We start from the raw sequence: 17,109 nt of genomic DNA on the forward strand, positions 1-17,109 counted from the left end.
CATAATCTTCAAGTTAAAATAATTTCCTAACTCTTGCCGATAGTTATGCAGATTACTTAAGTTTCCCGACTCTCTGCATGACCTAGAAACTCTAAAACAATATTGAATAATTGGTGGGAAGAGCAGGCAGATTTTAAGGGAGTTGCTTTTGGTATTTCACTCGCAAAAATCATATATACTACCGCTTTTTCATAGTCTCTTATGTTTAGGTAGTTTCCTTGCGTTATTATAGAAATGATTGCTGAATTTCATCAGATATCTTTCTGGCATCTTGATAATGACCTATGGTCTTTCTCCTTTGATTTGCTGGTGCCATGAATTGTGTTTATAGATTTTCTAATGTTGAATCCTCCTTGGATTCTTGGACTAAGCCCGGTTTGGTCATGGCTGTCACCTGTTTGTTTGCTTTTCATCTCCCTGACCCCAGAGCTTAGAGCTGAGTGAGGTCCCAAATCACACGTTATCCGTCTGGTTCTGAGCTCGAAATCTGCACACGGTTCTTGAGCCGGTCTTCCCCAAAGCCAGCACATCAGCGAGCCCTTTTGGCCTCATATCTAGAATATATTAAAAACAAACTTTTTAAATTATCATAGTAAAATACACATAACATAGGGAGCACCCAGGTGACTCAGTGGGTTAAGTGTCCGACTCTTGATCTCAGCTCAGGTCTTGATCTCAGGGTCGTGAGTTTAAGCCCTGCACTGGGCTCTGTGCTGGGCTCCATCCTGGGTGTGGAACCTGCTTAAAAAATGTACACAGAAAATTTCCTCTTTTAACCACTGTAAGTGCACAATCCAGTGGCATTAAGTACACACACCCTGTTGTGCCACCATCACTGCTATCAATTTCCAGAACTTTTTCATCATTCCGGACAGAAACTGTGCAGAATAAACTGTCACCTTCCATGTCCACTGCCTTTCGCTGTTTCCTCCTGGTTGTTAGCTCCCCGCACAACCTCTTCACACAGCATCCAGCCAGAGTGCTCTCTGCACGACATAAATCTGACCTTGGCCAACTCCCCTCTTGGAGGTCTGGATTTTACTGTAGCCCCTGAGCCTCTGTCTCCTCTTCTCTTCCTCCCTCCGTCCTGTGCCCCAGCTGGGCCACCCTCCTTTCTGTTGGCCGAACTTGAGCTGTCGGGCTCTTTCCTGCCTCAGGGCCTTTGTACTTGCTGTTCTCTCTTCCCAGGATTCTTCACAGGGCTGTTTGTTTCATGACCTGCGGGTCTCAGTACAGCTCCCATGTCCTCCGAGAGGCCTCTGCCCTGACTGCCTGTATGTAGCAGCCTACTTATTCTCAGCCGCGTTCCCTGATCACGTCTTTCCCAAAAATTGAACATGACCGGGAATTACCTTGTTTGTGTGTTTCCTGTGTGTTGTCTGTGTCTCCTCCATGACGTATGAGCTCCCCCGAGGGCAGGAACTTTCCAGTCTTGTTCACGGCACCAGGCCAGTGCTTAGAAAGGGGCACAGTGGCACTTCGGGGGACGTTTGTTGAGTGAATAAACGTGAGATAGCTTCACTGTACTTCTTCACTGATGTTAATTATGATTTCACCCACTGTCACTTGGTTTGCTGATGCCACGCATTGCCTTGAGCTTTATTTCTTTGTAGCTACGAAGGGGAAAAAGTCCGTGGACTCTATGAGGGAGAAGGCTTTGCGGTCTTTCAAGGAGGCTGCACCTACCACGTGAGTGACACATTTCGGGAGCGGGCAGGGAGGAAGCTTAGAATGTTCTGTGAGAGTTTCAGATTTGTGTCTTCAGAAAAGTCCGTGGATTCTCCAAAAGAAATCGGAAGTACTTAATGCTGATTTATTTCGAGTACCTGTTCTAAGGTAAAGCATGGCTCCATACAACTGAAGTTGTCATTTTTTAAAAGAGTTTATTTGTTTTTAAAGATTTTATTTATTTGTTTTTAAAGATTTTATTTATTTGTCAGAGAGAGAGAGAGGGAGAGAGCACAAGTAGGGGGAGCGGCAGGCAAAGAGAGAAGCAGGCTCCCCGCTGAGCAGGGAGCCCGACGCGGGGCTCGATCCCAGGACCCTGGGATCATGACCTGAGCCGAAGGCAGACGCTTCACCGACTGAGCCCCCAGGCGCCCCTCAAGTTGTCATTTTAGGTTGTTTTCTTTTCCTGATTCTTATTTATTGTACAAACAACATCAAGGCGAGTCAAGTAAGTGAGAGTAATATCCCAGTATGGATCCTTTCCTGGTAAGTATTTTGGGTGTGCTGCGTGTCCCTCTTACTCCGTGAATGGAAGGAAGGAAGTATCCGCGTTCACGTGGGCCTATGGCCTTTGCAGATCACGTCTTGAGTCTTTTTTCACTTATGAACACGTTGCCGTATTGCTGCATGGTTTTCGTGACTTAAATATTTCATGGTGAAACGCACATTAAATTTACCGTTGTAACCATTTTAAGTGGGTAGTTCAGCAGCATTACCTGCATTCCCATCATGGTAGAGCCCTCCCCACCCTCCATCTCTGGAACTTTTCACGTTCCCAGACTGAAACTCTGTCCCCATTTAAGCACTGACCCCCATTTCTTCCTCTATAAATATAAAATAGACTTTATTTATATTATAATATTTTATTTATATTATACATTGTTTATATACTATATAGATATTTATCTAATTATATAACTGAAATATAATATGTTCTATATATATTGCATAGCGTTCTGACTTACTACTCAGTACTGTACCATAATTATTAGATAGTTTGAGGCGGTCTCACGTTTTTGCCGTCGTTAATAATGACGCAGTCAATCATTCAGATTACCGAAGAAACATGCGCTTGTCCTAAGAACAAGTTGTTGCGGTCGGGGTCCTAGAGCATGGGTTTCCATACCCTGATTTTTTTTCCCCTGCCAAACATATGACACAGTCTTATTCCTGTGTCATAAAAGCTCCTAGAAAGGCCATTATTATGGCTGAAAACACTCACTGAGGCGACTGTCCCGTCGGCCGTCGCCAGTTTCGGAATAAGCAGCGGCGTTCATCTAATCAGAATCTTCTTTCAGAATCAGAACCTTCTGGCAGCCCTGGGGGGTGAGCACTTCAACACGATCCCCGGTTCTTGATCACCGGGCTCAGGCCCTCCCAGGCTGCTGAGGATGCGGCGTCAGCTCCGACTAGCCCAGAGGTGCTTGGCTTAGTCGCCCGCAGCTCAAGCCTGGCCCGCTGGCCTCCCGTGGGGGCAAACACCCTCCATTTCTAGAGGCTCTCCTCCCCACCCACGGCCTGCTACTTGCTGTGTAAGCTTTCCGTAGTTTCCTCAGACTCTTTTGATTAAAAATAATCATCCCTTGGATCTTTAAGCTGTGAGAGAGGTGGACCCAGCAGAATGACTCCGTAGCCCCAGGCCCCACGTCCTGAGGCCCCGGGTTTGCCATGTGTTTACATCACAATCCCGTCAAGATAGACATGAAACCACACACTTCATGAAACCTTTGCCTTTACCATGCAGAGGCAGTGAGATCCTTTCTAGTTTGTTAAAACACTGGTTGTTGTGACCCTGACGGATCCCACAGTCACACACAAGAGCCAGCCCACAGTTGGAGAACCATTGGCTGCCCCACGCTTTCCTCCGTCCCAGCCTGACTGTCGCGAACCCGGGCTCATAACCTAACGTGTCATCTTGCTGGTGAGCTGGGGCCGAGGTTCCCCAGAGAAGCGTGGTCCGGGGGACCAGCAGCATTACCTGGGAATTTTTTCAAAATGCACATTCTCGGGCCCCAGCCCAGACCTGCTGATGAATCAGAGTCTCAGGGGTGGGGGGGCAGCAGCCTGTGTTTTCACAATCCGCAGGCGACTCCCAGGCATGGTAGAGGCTGAGAACTGCCGGGGTCGGGTGTTGTTTACACGGGATGTGTCCTCCCCTGCACACAGCCCGCTTCTAACCAGGTGATTGATTCCGAGGAAGAACTGGACGTCTTCTTACCCTTCTTTTCTCTGGCAGCATTTAGACATCCAGGTGTGCTAAGCTGTTGGTGACTACTTCCTATATGTTAACAGACACTAAATAGAAGCGGAAAATACTGACAGCCATAGATCGTGTACATGTAAGAATATGTCCGTACACGCGGACACACCCACCCCGACAAATCCCAGCAGGGAACACGGACAAGCATGAAACTTACAAATGGAGTAGCTGCTAATATCCACATCCTGGTTTTCACCAGGTCTACCTAGTTTAAATAAGTTTTAAAAATCCTTGCACTGTGACATGCAAAACCAAAAGCGTGTGAATTCTTTTGAACTGTGGCCTTTTTCGCTGCTTAATTAGGACAGGAAGACACAGACCAAATTTATAACTCATGTTTAACCGTTGCATAGGGCCGCTTGGTGTACGTTTTGGGGAATTTGGATGAGCGTATTCGTGCAGGTGACAGGGGGGAGAAGGCTCATCCTAAGACCTAAAATCATGGTGGCAGGTGGCATGTAGAATGAAGGACTGGTTCTAAGGGTTTGTTGTTCTGTTTTGAAGGGTATGTTTTCAGAAGGACTCATGCATGGACAAGGGACTTACGTTTGGGCCGATGGAGTGAAATACGAGGTAAAGCACGTAATGTGTTACAGTTTTAAGGTGTAATTAATGAAACTTAATGGTCCGCTTCCCGCAATGAAACCTACTACGTTCATAAAAGTGGTTCAGCTCATGGGTTAAAAAAGTCCAGAGAACCAGAGACTGTAGGTGAAAAGTGACTCATGACCGCACGGGCTCCTCTAGCGATCGTTACCCATTTCATCTGTACGTTCTGGAGGTCTCTGTGTTCTCCGTGTGTATTTGTATTTGGCCTCTCTTACTCTTCACAAACACAAATAGTTCATTATACGTTCTCTTCTGTGCCTTTATCTTTGGGGAGATCAAACCATAGGCATCCCTCCAGCTCCAGCTATGTTTACTGGCTGCTTCTATTCCTCTGTTGTGGGTCCCCCTTAACCCGTCTTGCTGGTTTAAAGGGAATGTGCATTTTTAGATGGATTTTGCTAGGCTATTCTAGACGTTGCGATTGCAGAGCTGCTCCTGACGTCATTTGTAAGGGGTAATGCAGATATTTAAAACACGTGCCTGCAATGCACATATTCAAGTAGCAGCCAAGTGAGGGAAACTGAGGCAGGCTTGGGCCAGTTGGGCTGCTCACTGGGGCTGCACAGTGGGAGACGAGCTCAGAGACACAGGGGAGCCTGAGGTTCTGGTGGTTTGGGGCCACCCTTTCCAGGGAAACTCTTTTCCCCCCAACACCCTGTCTCTAGCCTGCGGGCCTAGGTTTATTTCTGGCAGCTCTCAGGCGAGAGTCCTTCTTGTAGGCACAGACCCTACCACACCAGCCTAGATGGGAGGCTTTATGGGAAGGATTGGAACTGTCACAAAAGTACCTTCAGAGAAGTCAGCCGGCCTTGTGGGATCCGGCTGGCTCTCAGGCCAGGTCGCCCTGTCCCCTTCTTCCCACTGGCTGCCTGCCTCTGGCGAGCTCACATTCCCGACCAGCCTGGCCCCGAGCAGCGCGGATTCTCCGGGAGGCAGCCACAGGGCTGGCAAGGCGGCAAGAAGCGTTTCCATCAGTTGATCACCAAGCTGGGCTAATCACCAGAGTCCCCTGGAGAGAACACTAGACGCTCACACGCCCGAGGCCACCTGTTTGCCTCTTGGACCCTTGTCTACACCCAGCTTCTGGCTGTTTTATTCTGCTGGGGCTTCTGCCCAGGGGAGGGGAGGTGAGAGAGGAGGGGGTGTGTAGAGAAGGAAGGAGGAGAGTGGAAACTGGGGGTGCGGGGGAATACTCCACTGCTTCCACGGAGGAGAGACAGGAATAGTATCCAGTAGTCAAGGAGGCATCAGAAACCGCCCACAGAATTAGGGGTCTCTCCCCTGCTTTCTCTCTCTCACTCTCTGGGCCGTTTTGCCCTAGGGGGAGTTTGTGAAGAACATCCCCATGGACCACGGCGTGTACACGTGGCCGGATGGCAGCACCTATGAAGGAGAAGTGATCCACGGCGTGAGGCAAGGATTTGGTATGTTCAAATGCGGCACGCACCCCGTGTCCTACATCGGCCACTGGTGTCACGGCAAGAGACACGGGAAGGTGGGTGAGGCAGCCCCGTGACTCCCGTCCGTTGATAGGATGAACAAACACAGAGGGTGGGAGGTGGGGGCTGGGGTGAAAGTATTTTCACTTTCTGTTGATTGATAGGAAATTCACATCACACGAAATGGACCATTTTGGAATCAGCGGCGGGTGGCATTTAGGGCACTCCCAGCGTTGTGAGAGCTCCACCTCTCTGGTCCCAGAGCATTTTCATCAGCACTCCAAAATTAAACCTGTACCCGCTCTGCAGATATTCCCCGCCCCGACCCCCTGGCGGCCCCCAGTCTGCTTTCTGTCTCTACGGGTTTACCGATCCTGGACGTCTCATAGGAAAGGAACCCTAGAGTATGTGACCTTCCGTGTCTGGCTTCTTCCACTCAGCCTCATGTCTTTGGGATTCCTCAATGTTGTAGGCACTTAATTCCTTTTCGTGGCTGAATAATAATAGTCCAGTGTATGGATGGACCACATTTTGTGTACCCGTTCGTCCATCAACGGACAGTGGGGCTCTCTTCGTCTTTGGGCTTCTGTGAAAGGCGCTGCTATGAAAATGCGTGTAAGGGCTTCTCTGAGTACTTGCTCTCAGTTCTCCGGCGAATAAACCTAGGAGTGGAACGTGGGAACGGGCCGTTTAACGTTCTGAGGACCCTCCAGACTGTTTCCCACTGCAGCTGCACCAGTGTGCCCTCTTGCCGGTGATGCACGTTCCATTCACTGCTTCTGTTTTTTTTAATTTTTTAAAAATGTATTTGACAGAGAGTGAGAAAGGGAGCATAAGCAGAGGAAGGGGGGAGAAGCAGACTCCCCTGCTCAGCAGGGAGCCCGATGCGGGGCTCGATCCCAGGACCCTGGGATCGTGACCTGAGCCGAAGGCAGATGCTTAACCGACTGAGCCCTCCAGTGCCCCACACTGCATTCACTTCTAAGCGAGGTTGCCGCTCCTGGCACTGTTGTCTTGCTTTTTGTATCGGATGATCGAATACCGTAGCCCTGTTTTTGGAAACTGTTGTAAGAAAAGAAACCCTCTACCATTATAATCGTCACTCTGCTCAGATCTAGACTGTTCTGTCTGTTGTATTCTCTTCCCCTCCCATCCCCTCCGGGTCGTGGGATTGAGCCTGGCATCGGGCTCCCGCTGGGTGTGGAACCTGCTTGGGATTCTCTCCCTCTCCCGCTCCCCCGCACTCCCCCTGTTCCTGCAAGTGCGCGTGCGCTCGCTCTCTCTCAAAAAAAAGGGGGGGGGGACAGATCTTTGATTGTAGAGAAGGTGCTAATGCTCACTTTAGGTAACAACAGAGCAGAATTGTTTAGGTACTTACTTGACTCGAAGTTACCGAATATAACGAATAGACGAATGTAATGGCTGTAGCCATTCGTGCCTTAATGCGAACCCTTCGTTGTGAGGGAGGCATTGATGTGTGAACAGCTCGTTCTCACGTGGGGGCTACCTTACCAGCTGCTTGATTCCAAGACAGAAACCTACAACGGATGAGGGGTCTTGCCCAAGTACGACATTGACTTCTGTGCGGTTTAGACTCCCTAAATGCATATATTTTTTAAATCTTTACCTGTAATAAACATTTGTTTTATGAGGCTCGATTTTTTTTAAACGATATTATTTGTTTTAGGGCTCTATTTATTACAACCAAGAGGGTACCTCCTGGTACGAAGGGGACTGGGTGTACAACATCAGAAACGGCTGGGGGGTCCGATGGTAGGTATCGCTGCTGCCACAAGTGGGGTGTGGGTGAAAAGTGTGGGGGGGGCCCAAATAATTTTCACTTAGGAGACTTAAAGATAAGGTGCAGAGGGGCGCCTGGGTGACACAGTCAGCTGAGTGTCCAGCTCTTGATTTCAGCTCAGGTCATGGTCTTGGGGTCGTGGGATCAGACTCCACGTCGGGCTCCACACTGGGCGTGGAGTCTGCTTAAGATTCTCTCTCTCCCTCTGCCTCTCCTCTTCCGCTGCTCACACATGCGCTTGCTCTCTCTCTCTCTCTCTCAAATAAATAAAATCTTAAAAAAGGTGTAGAAATTCCGGGGAACACATTTTCTATATAAGCAGGGTGGAATATTTAAATTCACCCGAATATAATCTCCATAATGATGAAAAAATTCTATGGCAAATTTAGAGAAACATTATTTTAAATGAGGTTTAATAGTACAGTTTCATTTTATCACAGGTAGAAACTGTCTTTGTTCTCTATTCATCATGGAAACCTATTACTGTATGTTTTTGGAAGACTCTTGACACATTTGCTTGATTTTATTTTATTTACTTTATTTTTTTAATAAAGACATTATTTATTTGACTGAGAGGGCACAAGCAGGGGGAGCAGCAGAGGGAGAGGGAGAAGCATGCTCCCCACTGAGCAGGGAGCCCAGTGCAGGGCTCGATCCCAGGACCCTGGGATCATGACCTGAGCCGAAAGCAGACACTTAACCAACGGAGCCACCCAGGCGCCCCCATTTGCTTGCTTTTAGATCGAGTTGATAGAGTCAGACATCTTAAGGGTTGGAATAATTGGGGGCGAAATGTCAACTAATCATAATCCCATAGGGAGTTAGTTTTAAAAGATTTACAATCCCTGCACTTATCCACTTTCTCGCCTTATTAAATGGTCCGAGGATTTAATAAAGTGGTTTATCCTAAGGTGATGATTTCCACTGACCCCATGCCTATCCACTGGATTTAAGAAGACTGTATGGACATAAGGGTTGGAGTTCTTCAAAGGTGTTAAGAGAAGAAGTTCAAAAGAACGTCTTCTTAAAGATAAGTATGGTATATAAAATAACTGATTGTTTTCCTTTTTTTTTTTTTTTTTTGGTCCCAGTTACAAATCTGGAAACATCTATGAAGGTCAGTGGGAAAACAACATGCGCCATGGGGAGGGCAAGATGAGGTGGCTGACGGCGAACGAGGAGTACACGGGCCAGTGGGAGATGGGCATCCAGGTACGGCGCCAGCTCGCGTGACCCGAACACGTCCAGGTGGGGACCCTGCTGTTCCCCACTCAGCACCTGGGTCGCTCTGTGTACCATCCGGTAACTAAACCGAAGCTTTGCTAACTTCAGAATCCCAAAGTATGATTTCTTGGTCCAGACCATCCTTTTTTAAGTACCGTTTCCTCACCTTTCTCTAAAGGTCTTACGCACAGGTGAGGTCCTGGCATGGGCAAATCGTAATTCCCACTGCTCGTGTGCGGACCAAGTCTGTTGTCTACACCTTAGAAGCTGTGTATTTCCCACACAGAAAAGAAAGGCTTTATATGGTCAAGTTTATATAGTTTATACAGCTAGGATTTTCTAATAATATCTGCATAATCTAATAATATCTTCTTAATCCCCATCACCTGTTTCCCCCATCCCCCCACCCACGTCCCTCTGGTAACCAGCAATTTGTTCTCTGTAGTTAAGATTCTGTTTCTTGCTTGGAGTCTCTCTTTCTCTCTCATTTTTTCCCTCTTTGCTTGTTTGTTTCTCAAATTCCACGTAGGAGTGAAATCATGATATTTGCCTTTCTCCGACTTACTTCACTCAGCATTATGCTCTCTAGCTCCATCCATGTCATTGCCAAGGGCAAGATTTCATTCTTTATGGCTGAATAATATTCCGTTGTATATAATTGCCACATCTTCTTTATTTATTGATCAGTTTGTAGACATTTGGACTCTCTCCATAATCTGGTTATTGTAAGTAATGCTGCCATTGGGTGCGTGTATCCCCATGGATTAGTGTTTCTGTATTCTTTAGGTAAATATCTAGTAGTGTGAATGCTGGATTGTAGGGTAGCTCTAATTTTAACTTTCTGAGGAACCTCCATCCTGTCTTCCAGAACGGCTGCACCGATTTGCATTCCCACCAACAGTGCACGAGGGTTCCTTTTTCCCCCACATCCTCGCCAACACCTGCTGTTTCTCGTGTTGTTGATTTTAGCCGTTGTGACTGGTGTGAGGTGGTGCCTCACTGTGGTTTGGATTTGCATTCTCCTGATGACGGGTGATAAGCATCTTTTCACATGTCTGTTGGCCATCTGTAGGTCTTCTTTGGAAAAGTGTTCATGTCTCCTGCACATTTTTTATCTGGATTGTTTGTTTTTTCGGTGTGGAGTTTGGCAAGTTCTTTGTGTATTTTGGACACTAACCCCTTACCAGATACGTGATTTGCACATTTCTCCTTGCATTCCATAGGCTGCTTTTTAGTTTTGATTATTTTCTTCACTGCGCAGAAGCTTTTTATTTTGATGAAGTCCCACTAGTTTATTTTTGCTTTTGTTTCCTTTGCCTCAAGAGACAAAGCTAGTAAGAAGTTGCTATGGCTGCTGTCAAAGAGGTTAGTGCCTGTGTTCTCTTGTCGGATTGTTATGGTTTCAGATCTCATATTTAGGTCTTTAATCATTTTGGATTTATTTTTGTGTTGGTGTTAAGAGATCCAATTTCGTTCTTTTGCATGTCGCTGTCCCCTTTTCCCAGCACCATTTGTTGAAGAGACTTTTTCCCATTGGATCTTCTTTCCTGCTTTGTCGAAGATCAGCTGATTGTATAATTATGGGTTTATTTCTGGATTTTCTGTTCCATTCATCGTATTTATTTTTGTGTTGGTACCATACTGTTTGGATCACTACAACTTTGTATTATAACTCGAAGTCTAGAAGTGTGATGCCTCCAGCTTCGCTTTGCCTTTTCAAGATTGCTTTGGCTATTTGGGGTCTTTTGTGGTTCCATACAAATTTTAGGATAGTTTCTTCTAGCTCTGTGAAAAATGCTGTTGGTACTTTGATAGAGATTGCTTTAAATGTGTAGATACTATAGACATTTTAATAATGTTCTTCCAATCCATGAGCATGGAATGTCTTTCCATTTCTTTGTGTCCTCTTCAGTTTTTTTCAGAAATGTTCTATAGTTTTCAGAGCACAGGTCTTCCACCTCTTTGGCTGGGTTTATTCCTAGGTATCTTATTATTTTTGGTGCAGTTGTAAATGGGTTTGTTTTCTGAATTCCTCTTTCTGCTGCTTCATTATTGGTGTATAGAAATGCAGCAGATTCCTGCAGATTGGTGTTGTGTCTTGTGACTTTACTGAATTCATGTATCAGTTCTCACAGTTTTTTGGTGGCGTCTTTCAGGTTTTCTATGTGAAGTATCATGTCATATACAAATAGTGAAAGTTTTACTTCTTCCTTACTGATTTGGATGACTTTTATTTCTTTTTGTTGTGTGATTGCTATGGCTAGCACTCCTAGTACTATGTTGAATGACAGTGGTGAGAGTGGACATCCCTGGCTTACTCCTGACCATAGAGGAAAAGCTCTCAGTTTGTTTTTTTTTTATCATTAAGGATGATTTTAGCTGTGGGTTTTTCATATATGGGCTTTATTATGTTGAGTTATGTTCCCTCTAAACCTACTTTGTCAAGGTGTTTATCATGAATGGATGTTGTACTTCGTTAAACGCTTTTCCTGCATCTGTCGAAATGATCATGTGGTTCTTAACCTTTGTCCTATTGATATGATGTCTCACATCAATTGATTTGCAAATATTGATCCATGCTTACAACCCAGAAATAAATTCCACTTGATTGTGGTGAATGAGGTTTTTTGTGTGTGTGTGTGTGTGTGTGTGTGTGTGTGTATGTGTGTGTTTTAAGAGAGAGGGAGTGGTGTGTAAGTGGGGCACGGGGAGTTGGCACAGGGAGAGAGAGAATCCTAAGCAGGCTCCACACTCAGCACAGAGCCCAACACGGGGCTCAGTGTCTCGACCCTGAGATCATGATCTGAGCCCAAATCAAGAGTCGGACGCTTAACTGACTAAGCCACCCATCTGTTTGTTCTTGAATAAGTTTTGGAAGTTTGTATTATTGAAGGAACTTGTCCATTTCATAGAAGTTTATTGGTACAAGGTGGTTCATAATAGTCTCTTATGGGGATGTCTGGGTGGCTCGGTAGGTTGGGCATCTGCCTTCAGCTTGGGTCATGATCCCAGGGTCCTGGATCTAGTCCCAAGTAGGGTTCCCTGCTCAGCGGGGAGGCTGCTTCTCCTTCTATCTGCCGCTCCCCCTGCTTGTGCGTGCTCTCTCTCTCTGACAAATAAATAAATAAAATCTTTTAAAAAAATATCTTCTTTACAAAAATTCTCTCGTGATTCTTTTTTTTTTTTTTTTAAAGATTTTATTTATTTATTTGACAGAGATAGAGACAGCCAGCGAGAGAGGGAACACAAGCAGGGGGAGTGGGAGAGGAAGAAGCAGGCTCATAGCAGAGGAGCCTGATGTGGGGCTCGATCCCATAACGCCGGGATCACGCCCTGAGCCGAAGGCAGGCGTTTAACCGCTGTGCCACCCAGGCGCCCCTCGTGATTCTTTTAATATATATTATATGGGATCCATAGTGATGCTCCCTCTTCCTCCCAGTACCAGTGACTTGTGTTTTCTCTCTTGTCTTCAGCCTTGCTGAAGGTGTATCCATGTCATGAAAGTTCTCTAAGAGCCAGTCTTAGTGTTATTTATTTTCTCTTGAGGTTTTTCAGTTTTTGATTTGATACCTGCTCTTTGTTATTACCTTCCTTCTGTATGCTTTGGGTTTAATGTGCTCTTCTTTTCCTTGAGTTGTACAATGGAAGCTTTATTGATTTGAGGCATTTCTTCTTTTCTAATATAAGCATTTAATACTAAAATTTTTCCTCTCAGGACTGCTTTCTCTGCACCCCACTAATTCTGATATATTGTAATTTTTGTTCAGTTCAAAATATTCTCTAATATCCCTATGACTTCTTCTGTAACCTGTAAATTATTTTGACATATGTTGTTTACTTTCCAAATAGTTGGAGACTTTTCCAGATATCTTTCTGTTGTTGATTTTTGGTTTAATTCTACTGCGGTTAGAGAACATACTTTGTATGACTACATTTCTTTTAAATACCTTATGGTTTAGTTTGTGGCCCAGAATCTGGTCTGTCTTGGTGAATGTTACATGTATTTCTGCTTTTTCTGAATGGAGTATTCTGTGGATGCCAACTAGATGAAGTCGGTTGATAGTGTTGTTCCGGTCTTCTATATCGCATTACTCATTTTCTGTTTTTCTACTCATTTCTGAGAGAAGAGTGGTGAAATGTCCCAGTATGATTGTAGAATCATCTATCTCTTCTTTCAGATCTATCAATTTTTGCTTCATGTATTTTTAACTTCTGTTGTTATGCGCATACATGTTTAGGATTGTTACGTCCTCTTGGTGAATTGACCCTTTTTTATCATCTTGTCATGTCCTTCTTTAGCTCTGATAATTTCCGTTCCTCTGAAGTCTTTTTCTGATGTGAATATAGCCACTCCAGCTGTCTTTTTTCTTTTTAATTTTTAATTATGGTAAAATACACATAACAAAAAAATGTACCATCTTAATCATAGACCTTAATCAGAGACCTTAAGTACATTCACACTGTTGTGCAGCCGTCCCCACCATCCGTCTCCTGAACTCTTTTCATCTTCCCAAACGGAGACTTTGTCGCCATCAGACACTCGCTCCCCATCTCTCTTCCCCCTTCCCCCACCCCTGGAACCCACCATCTATTTTCTGTCCCTGTGAATCTGACTCCTCTTGGTATCTCCTATAAAAGTGGAATTACACAGTATTTGTCCTTTTGCAACTGGTTTATTTCACTTAGCATAATGTCTTCAAGGTTCATCCATCTTATAGTGTGTGTTAGAATTTCCTTCCTTTTCAGGGCTGAATAATATTCCATTGTGTGCTTATATCATCCCTTTGTTTATCCATTCATCCATCGATGGACACCTGGGTTGCTTCCACCTTTTGGTTATTGCAAATAATGCTGCTGTGAACATGATTGCACGGATATTTGTTGGATTCCCCATTTTCAGTTCTTTTCAGCATATACCCAGTTCTCCGAAGATATGTACAGAGTCATCCTACTGTTGAAAAAATTGTGTGTTTATATGTGTTATATGTACACATAGTATATTGATTTTGTACGTACAATCGAATGTGCCTGGGGAAAATACAGAGGGATTCTCAGACTCTCAAGTAGTGGTTACCGCTGCAAAGTGGGATGGCAGAGGGCATTTTTTTTTTTTATCAATTTGTATGTTAAAAATAAAATTTAAGGTAATAATTTATCAGTATCAAGCCAGGCACTTTTTTTTTTTTTTTTTTTTTTTAAAGATTTTATTTATTTATGTGACAGAGAGACAGCCAGCGAGAGAGGGAACACAGCAGGCGAGTGAGAGAGAAAGAAGCAGGCTCCCAGCAGAGGAGCCCGATGTGGGACTCGACCCCGGAATGCCGGGATCACGCCCTGAGCCGAAGGCAGATGCTTTAACGACTGCGCTACCCAGGCGCCCCAAGCCAGGCACTTTTTATACACTATCTTTGGTCTTTACATCCAACCTACAGGATAGGTGTTATTTTCGTTTTATAGATGAAACCCAGAGGGCTTCAGTCCTTTACCTTAGGGCAAAAGTCTGGTTAGTAAACAGATGGCACACGGAGGCTGAACTCAAGGCCGTGTGACTCGAAAACCCACGCTCTTTGTCCTTTCTAATGTGTCCTTGTATCTGATCTAGTGACTGAGTTTTATTTTAATTTTAAAAGATTTTTATTTATTTGGGGGGAGGAGTGCAAGTGGGAGGAGGGAGAGAGGGACATGCAGACTCCATGCTGAGCGAGGAGCCTGATGCAGGGCTCCATCTCAGGACTCTGAGGTCATGACCTGAGCCGAAATCAAGAGACGGGGGCTTAACTGACTGAGCCACGCAGGCTCCCTTGTTGACCAAATTTTAAATGGATTCAGGTAAAAAGAGGAACTATTTTGAGCATTTCTCATGGAAATTTGCTTTCTTTTCAGAATGGCTTTGGGACACACTCCTGGTTTCTCAAGAGAATCCCCAACTCCCAATACCCTTTGAGAAATGAATACGTGGGAGAGTTTGTAAATGGATATCGTCACGGCCATGGAAAGTTTTATTATGCCAGTGGAGCCATTTATGAGGGAGAATGGGTCTCCAATAAAAAACATGGCATGGTGAGTGCAGATGTGTGAAGAGCACATCTTATATATTTTGTAAAGCAACTGAAATACCATAAAAGGCAAGCATTCTCTGTCTGGTAAAACACATAATCCATTTTTGCATAGGATAACTTACTGTTTTGTTAAGATGATTACATGAATTTAAAAATAATTTCCAACATATCAGTATCCTGTATATTTAGAAGTTATATAGTTTATGTTATGTACACACATGTGTGTGTTAGGGTGGTTTTGGTCACAAGTAACAGAAAATCTAGCTTAATCATCCACAGCTGATAAAGAATAAGTGGGTTTCAGGGCTGGTTTGATTCAGCAACTCAGTGGTGTCAGGAGTTTCCTTCCATCTACCCATGATGTTTCCTACCATGATGTCAGCTTCACCCTTATGCTGCCCCTCCCTCGTGACCACAAGATGGATGCTGTGGTTCCAGGCTTCACATCCACATGCCACACTAAGTAGGAGAGAAGAAACTCTTTTCTGAGAAGCTCTCCACAAATATCTTTAATTTAGTTGAGCTGACCTGGGTCATTTAATTACCTCTCCATCAGACCGACTGATGGACAAATACCAGAAGATCCCCTATTCGGTGATGGGCCCTTGGCTGGTCACTAGCATAGTTTAATAAGACACCTTCTGTGACCTAGGAGTAGCTGGGGAGAGGTTGTGGAGCAGATCGAGGAGAAGGAAGAAGAAAGAGGATTTACACAGTGACTCGAGACTCTAGGAGCCTGATTCTGTGGGAGCTAAGTGCATGTCTTAAACAAAAACCTCCAAACCCTTGAAAATGGTATAGACGTAGATTATCAGTGGTTTTCCTGAACTGTAAATCTTTCTGTCTGCAGGGCCGATTAACTTTCAAGAATGGGCGTGTGTATGATGGCTCGTTTTCCAATGACCACATAGTGGCGTTTCCAAATCTTGAAGTTGAGTTCTTAAGTCACCTGGACCTGTCTTCAGCGTGTTCCTTTAAGAGCCGCTACCCCAGGTCCTCCCCCAGTGCTGGTAAGGGGGTGCGCACCCGTCACTGCACGCAAATCAACTTCTATTATCAATGGACTCTACTCATCAAAATACAAAGAATACTTCAGAAACTGAAGTTTCCAGGGGAACCCATAGCGGGTTTTCTGAATACTCTTTTTTTTTTTTTAAGATTCTATTTATTTATTTGACAGAGAGACATCCAGCGAGAGAGGGAACACAGGCAGGGGGAGTGGGAGAGGAAGAAGCAGGCTCATAGCAGAGGAGCCTGACGTGGGGCTCGATCCCATAACGCTGGGATCGCGCCCTGAGCCGAAGGCAGACACTTAACGACTGAGCCACCCAGGCGCCCCAGGTTTCTGAATACTCTTGTAACCCACTTGGGTGGAAAATCATTTCCACGTAACACTGAAAAAAAAAATGTTAACTTCCAAAAGCATTTTCTTTTCTTTTCCCCAAAGCATGTTAATTTACTGGTTGAAATGGTAACATTGAAGACTTTTAACATGGCTTTTCACAACAATCCCTTCTATTTGCCTTTATTTGCCAGAAATCATCAGAAAGCTGGATGGCAGTGAAAGTAATTCTGTGTTAGGGTCGAGCATTGAGCTGAATCTCAGTTTGTTGCTGAGTATGTATCCTGAGAAAGATCAAGCAGAGGAAAAGAAGCAGGTAAAAACCTTTCGTATTGTTATACGTTTATATTTTAGGCTAAGTATTAACAGAGTCTCCACGTTCTTGGGAAAATACAGCCGAGGGCAGCTGTCCTGTGTTGAGTGTCTTTTATAAGCCCCCAGATGCTTTGCGTACCATCCCATTTAACTTGCAAGCCAACCCTACTGAACATCCTTTGCGAGACAACAGAAGCCCAGACAGAGGGACTCAGTGAATTAGCCAAGTTCAAGTTACCCTCACCCCCAGCTCCGTCTGAAGGCCAAGGCTGTGGCCACCCCGACCGCAAGGACATTAATTCTGTTGCGCGTTATCACGGGCTGCTGGGATT

At 45.0% G+C, this 17,109-nt stretch overlaps 1 protein-coding gene across 4 annotated transcripts in view; it reads left to right on the plus strand.

Moving 5' to 3' along the window:
• The window catches only part of LOC103669974 (radial spoke head 10 homolog B-like), a 53,761-nt gene that overhangs the window by 6,158 nt on the left and 30,494 nt on the right, over positions 1 to 17,109 (plus strand). For 2 of the 4 annotated variants that reach the window (XM_008698339.2, XM_008698340.2), the window contains exons 3-10: positions 1,614 to 1,689; positions 4,493 to 4,561; positions 5,919 to 6,092; positions 7,724 to 7,809; positions 8,929 to 9,049; positions 14,945 to 15,121; positions 15,971 to 16,130; positions 16,657 to 16,778. In XM_008698339.2, coding sequence (XP_008696561.1) covers positions 1,614 to 1,689; positions 4,493 to 4,561; positions 5,919 to 6,092; positions 7,724 to 7,809; positions 8,929 to 9,049; positions 14,945 to 15,121; positions 15,971 to 16,130; positions 16,657 to 16,778 — 985 coding nt within the window. Of the gene's footprint in view, positions 1 to 1,613; positions 1,690 to 2,808; positions 3,261 to 3,964; positions 4,068 to 4,492; positions 4,562 to 5,918; positions 6,093 to 7,723; positions 7,810 to 8,928; positions 9,050 to 14,944; positions 15,122 to 15,970; positions 16,131 to 16,656; positions 16,779 to 17,109 lie in introns of those variants that run through there. The other 2 variants (XM_008698344.2, XM_008698341.2) reach the window with 2 other exon arrangements.

Source organism: Ursus maritimus, unplaced genomic scaffold (assembly GCF_017311325.1).
Source record: "Ursus maritimus isolate PB19 unplaced genomic scaffold, ASM1731132v1 scaffold_2, whole genome shotgun sequence".
Classification (NCBI taxonomy): Eukaryota; Metazoa; Chordata; class Mammalia; order Carnivora; family Ursidae; genus Ursus; species Ursus maritimus.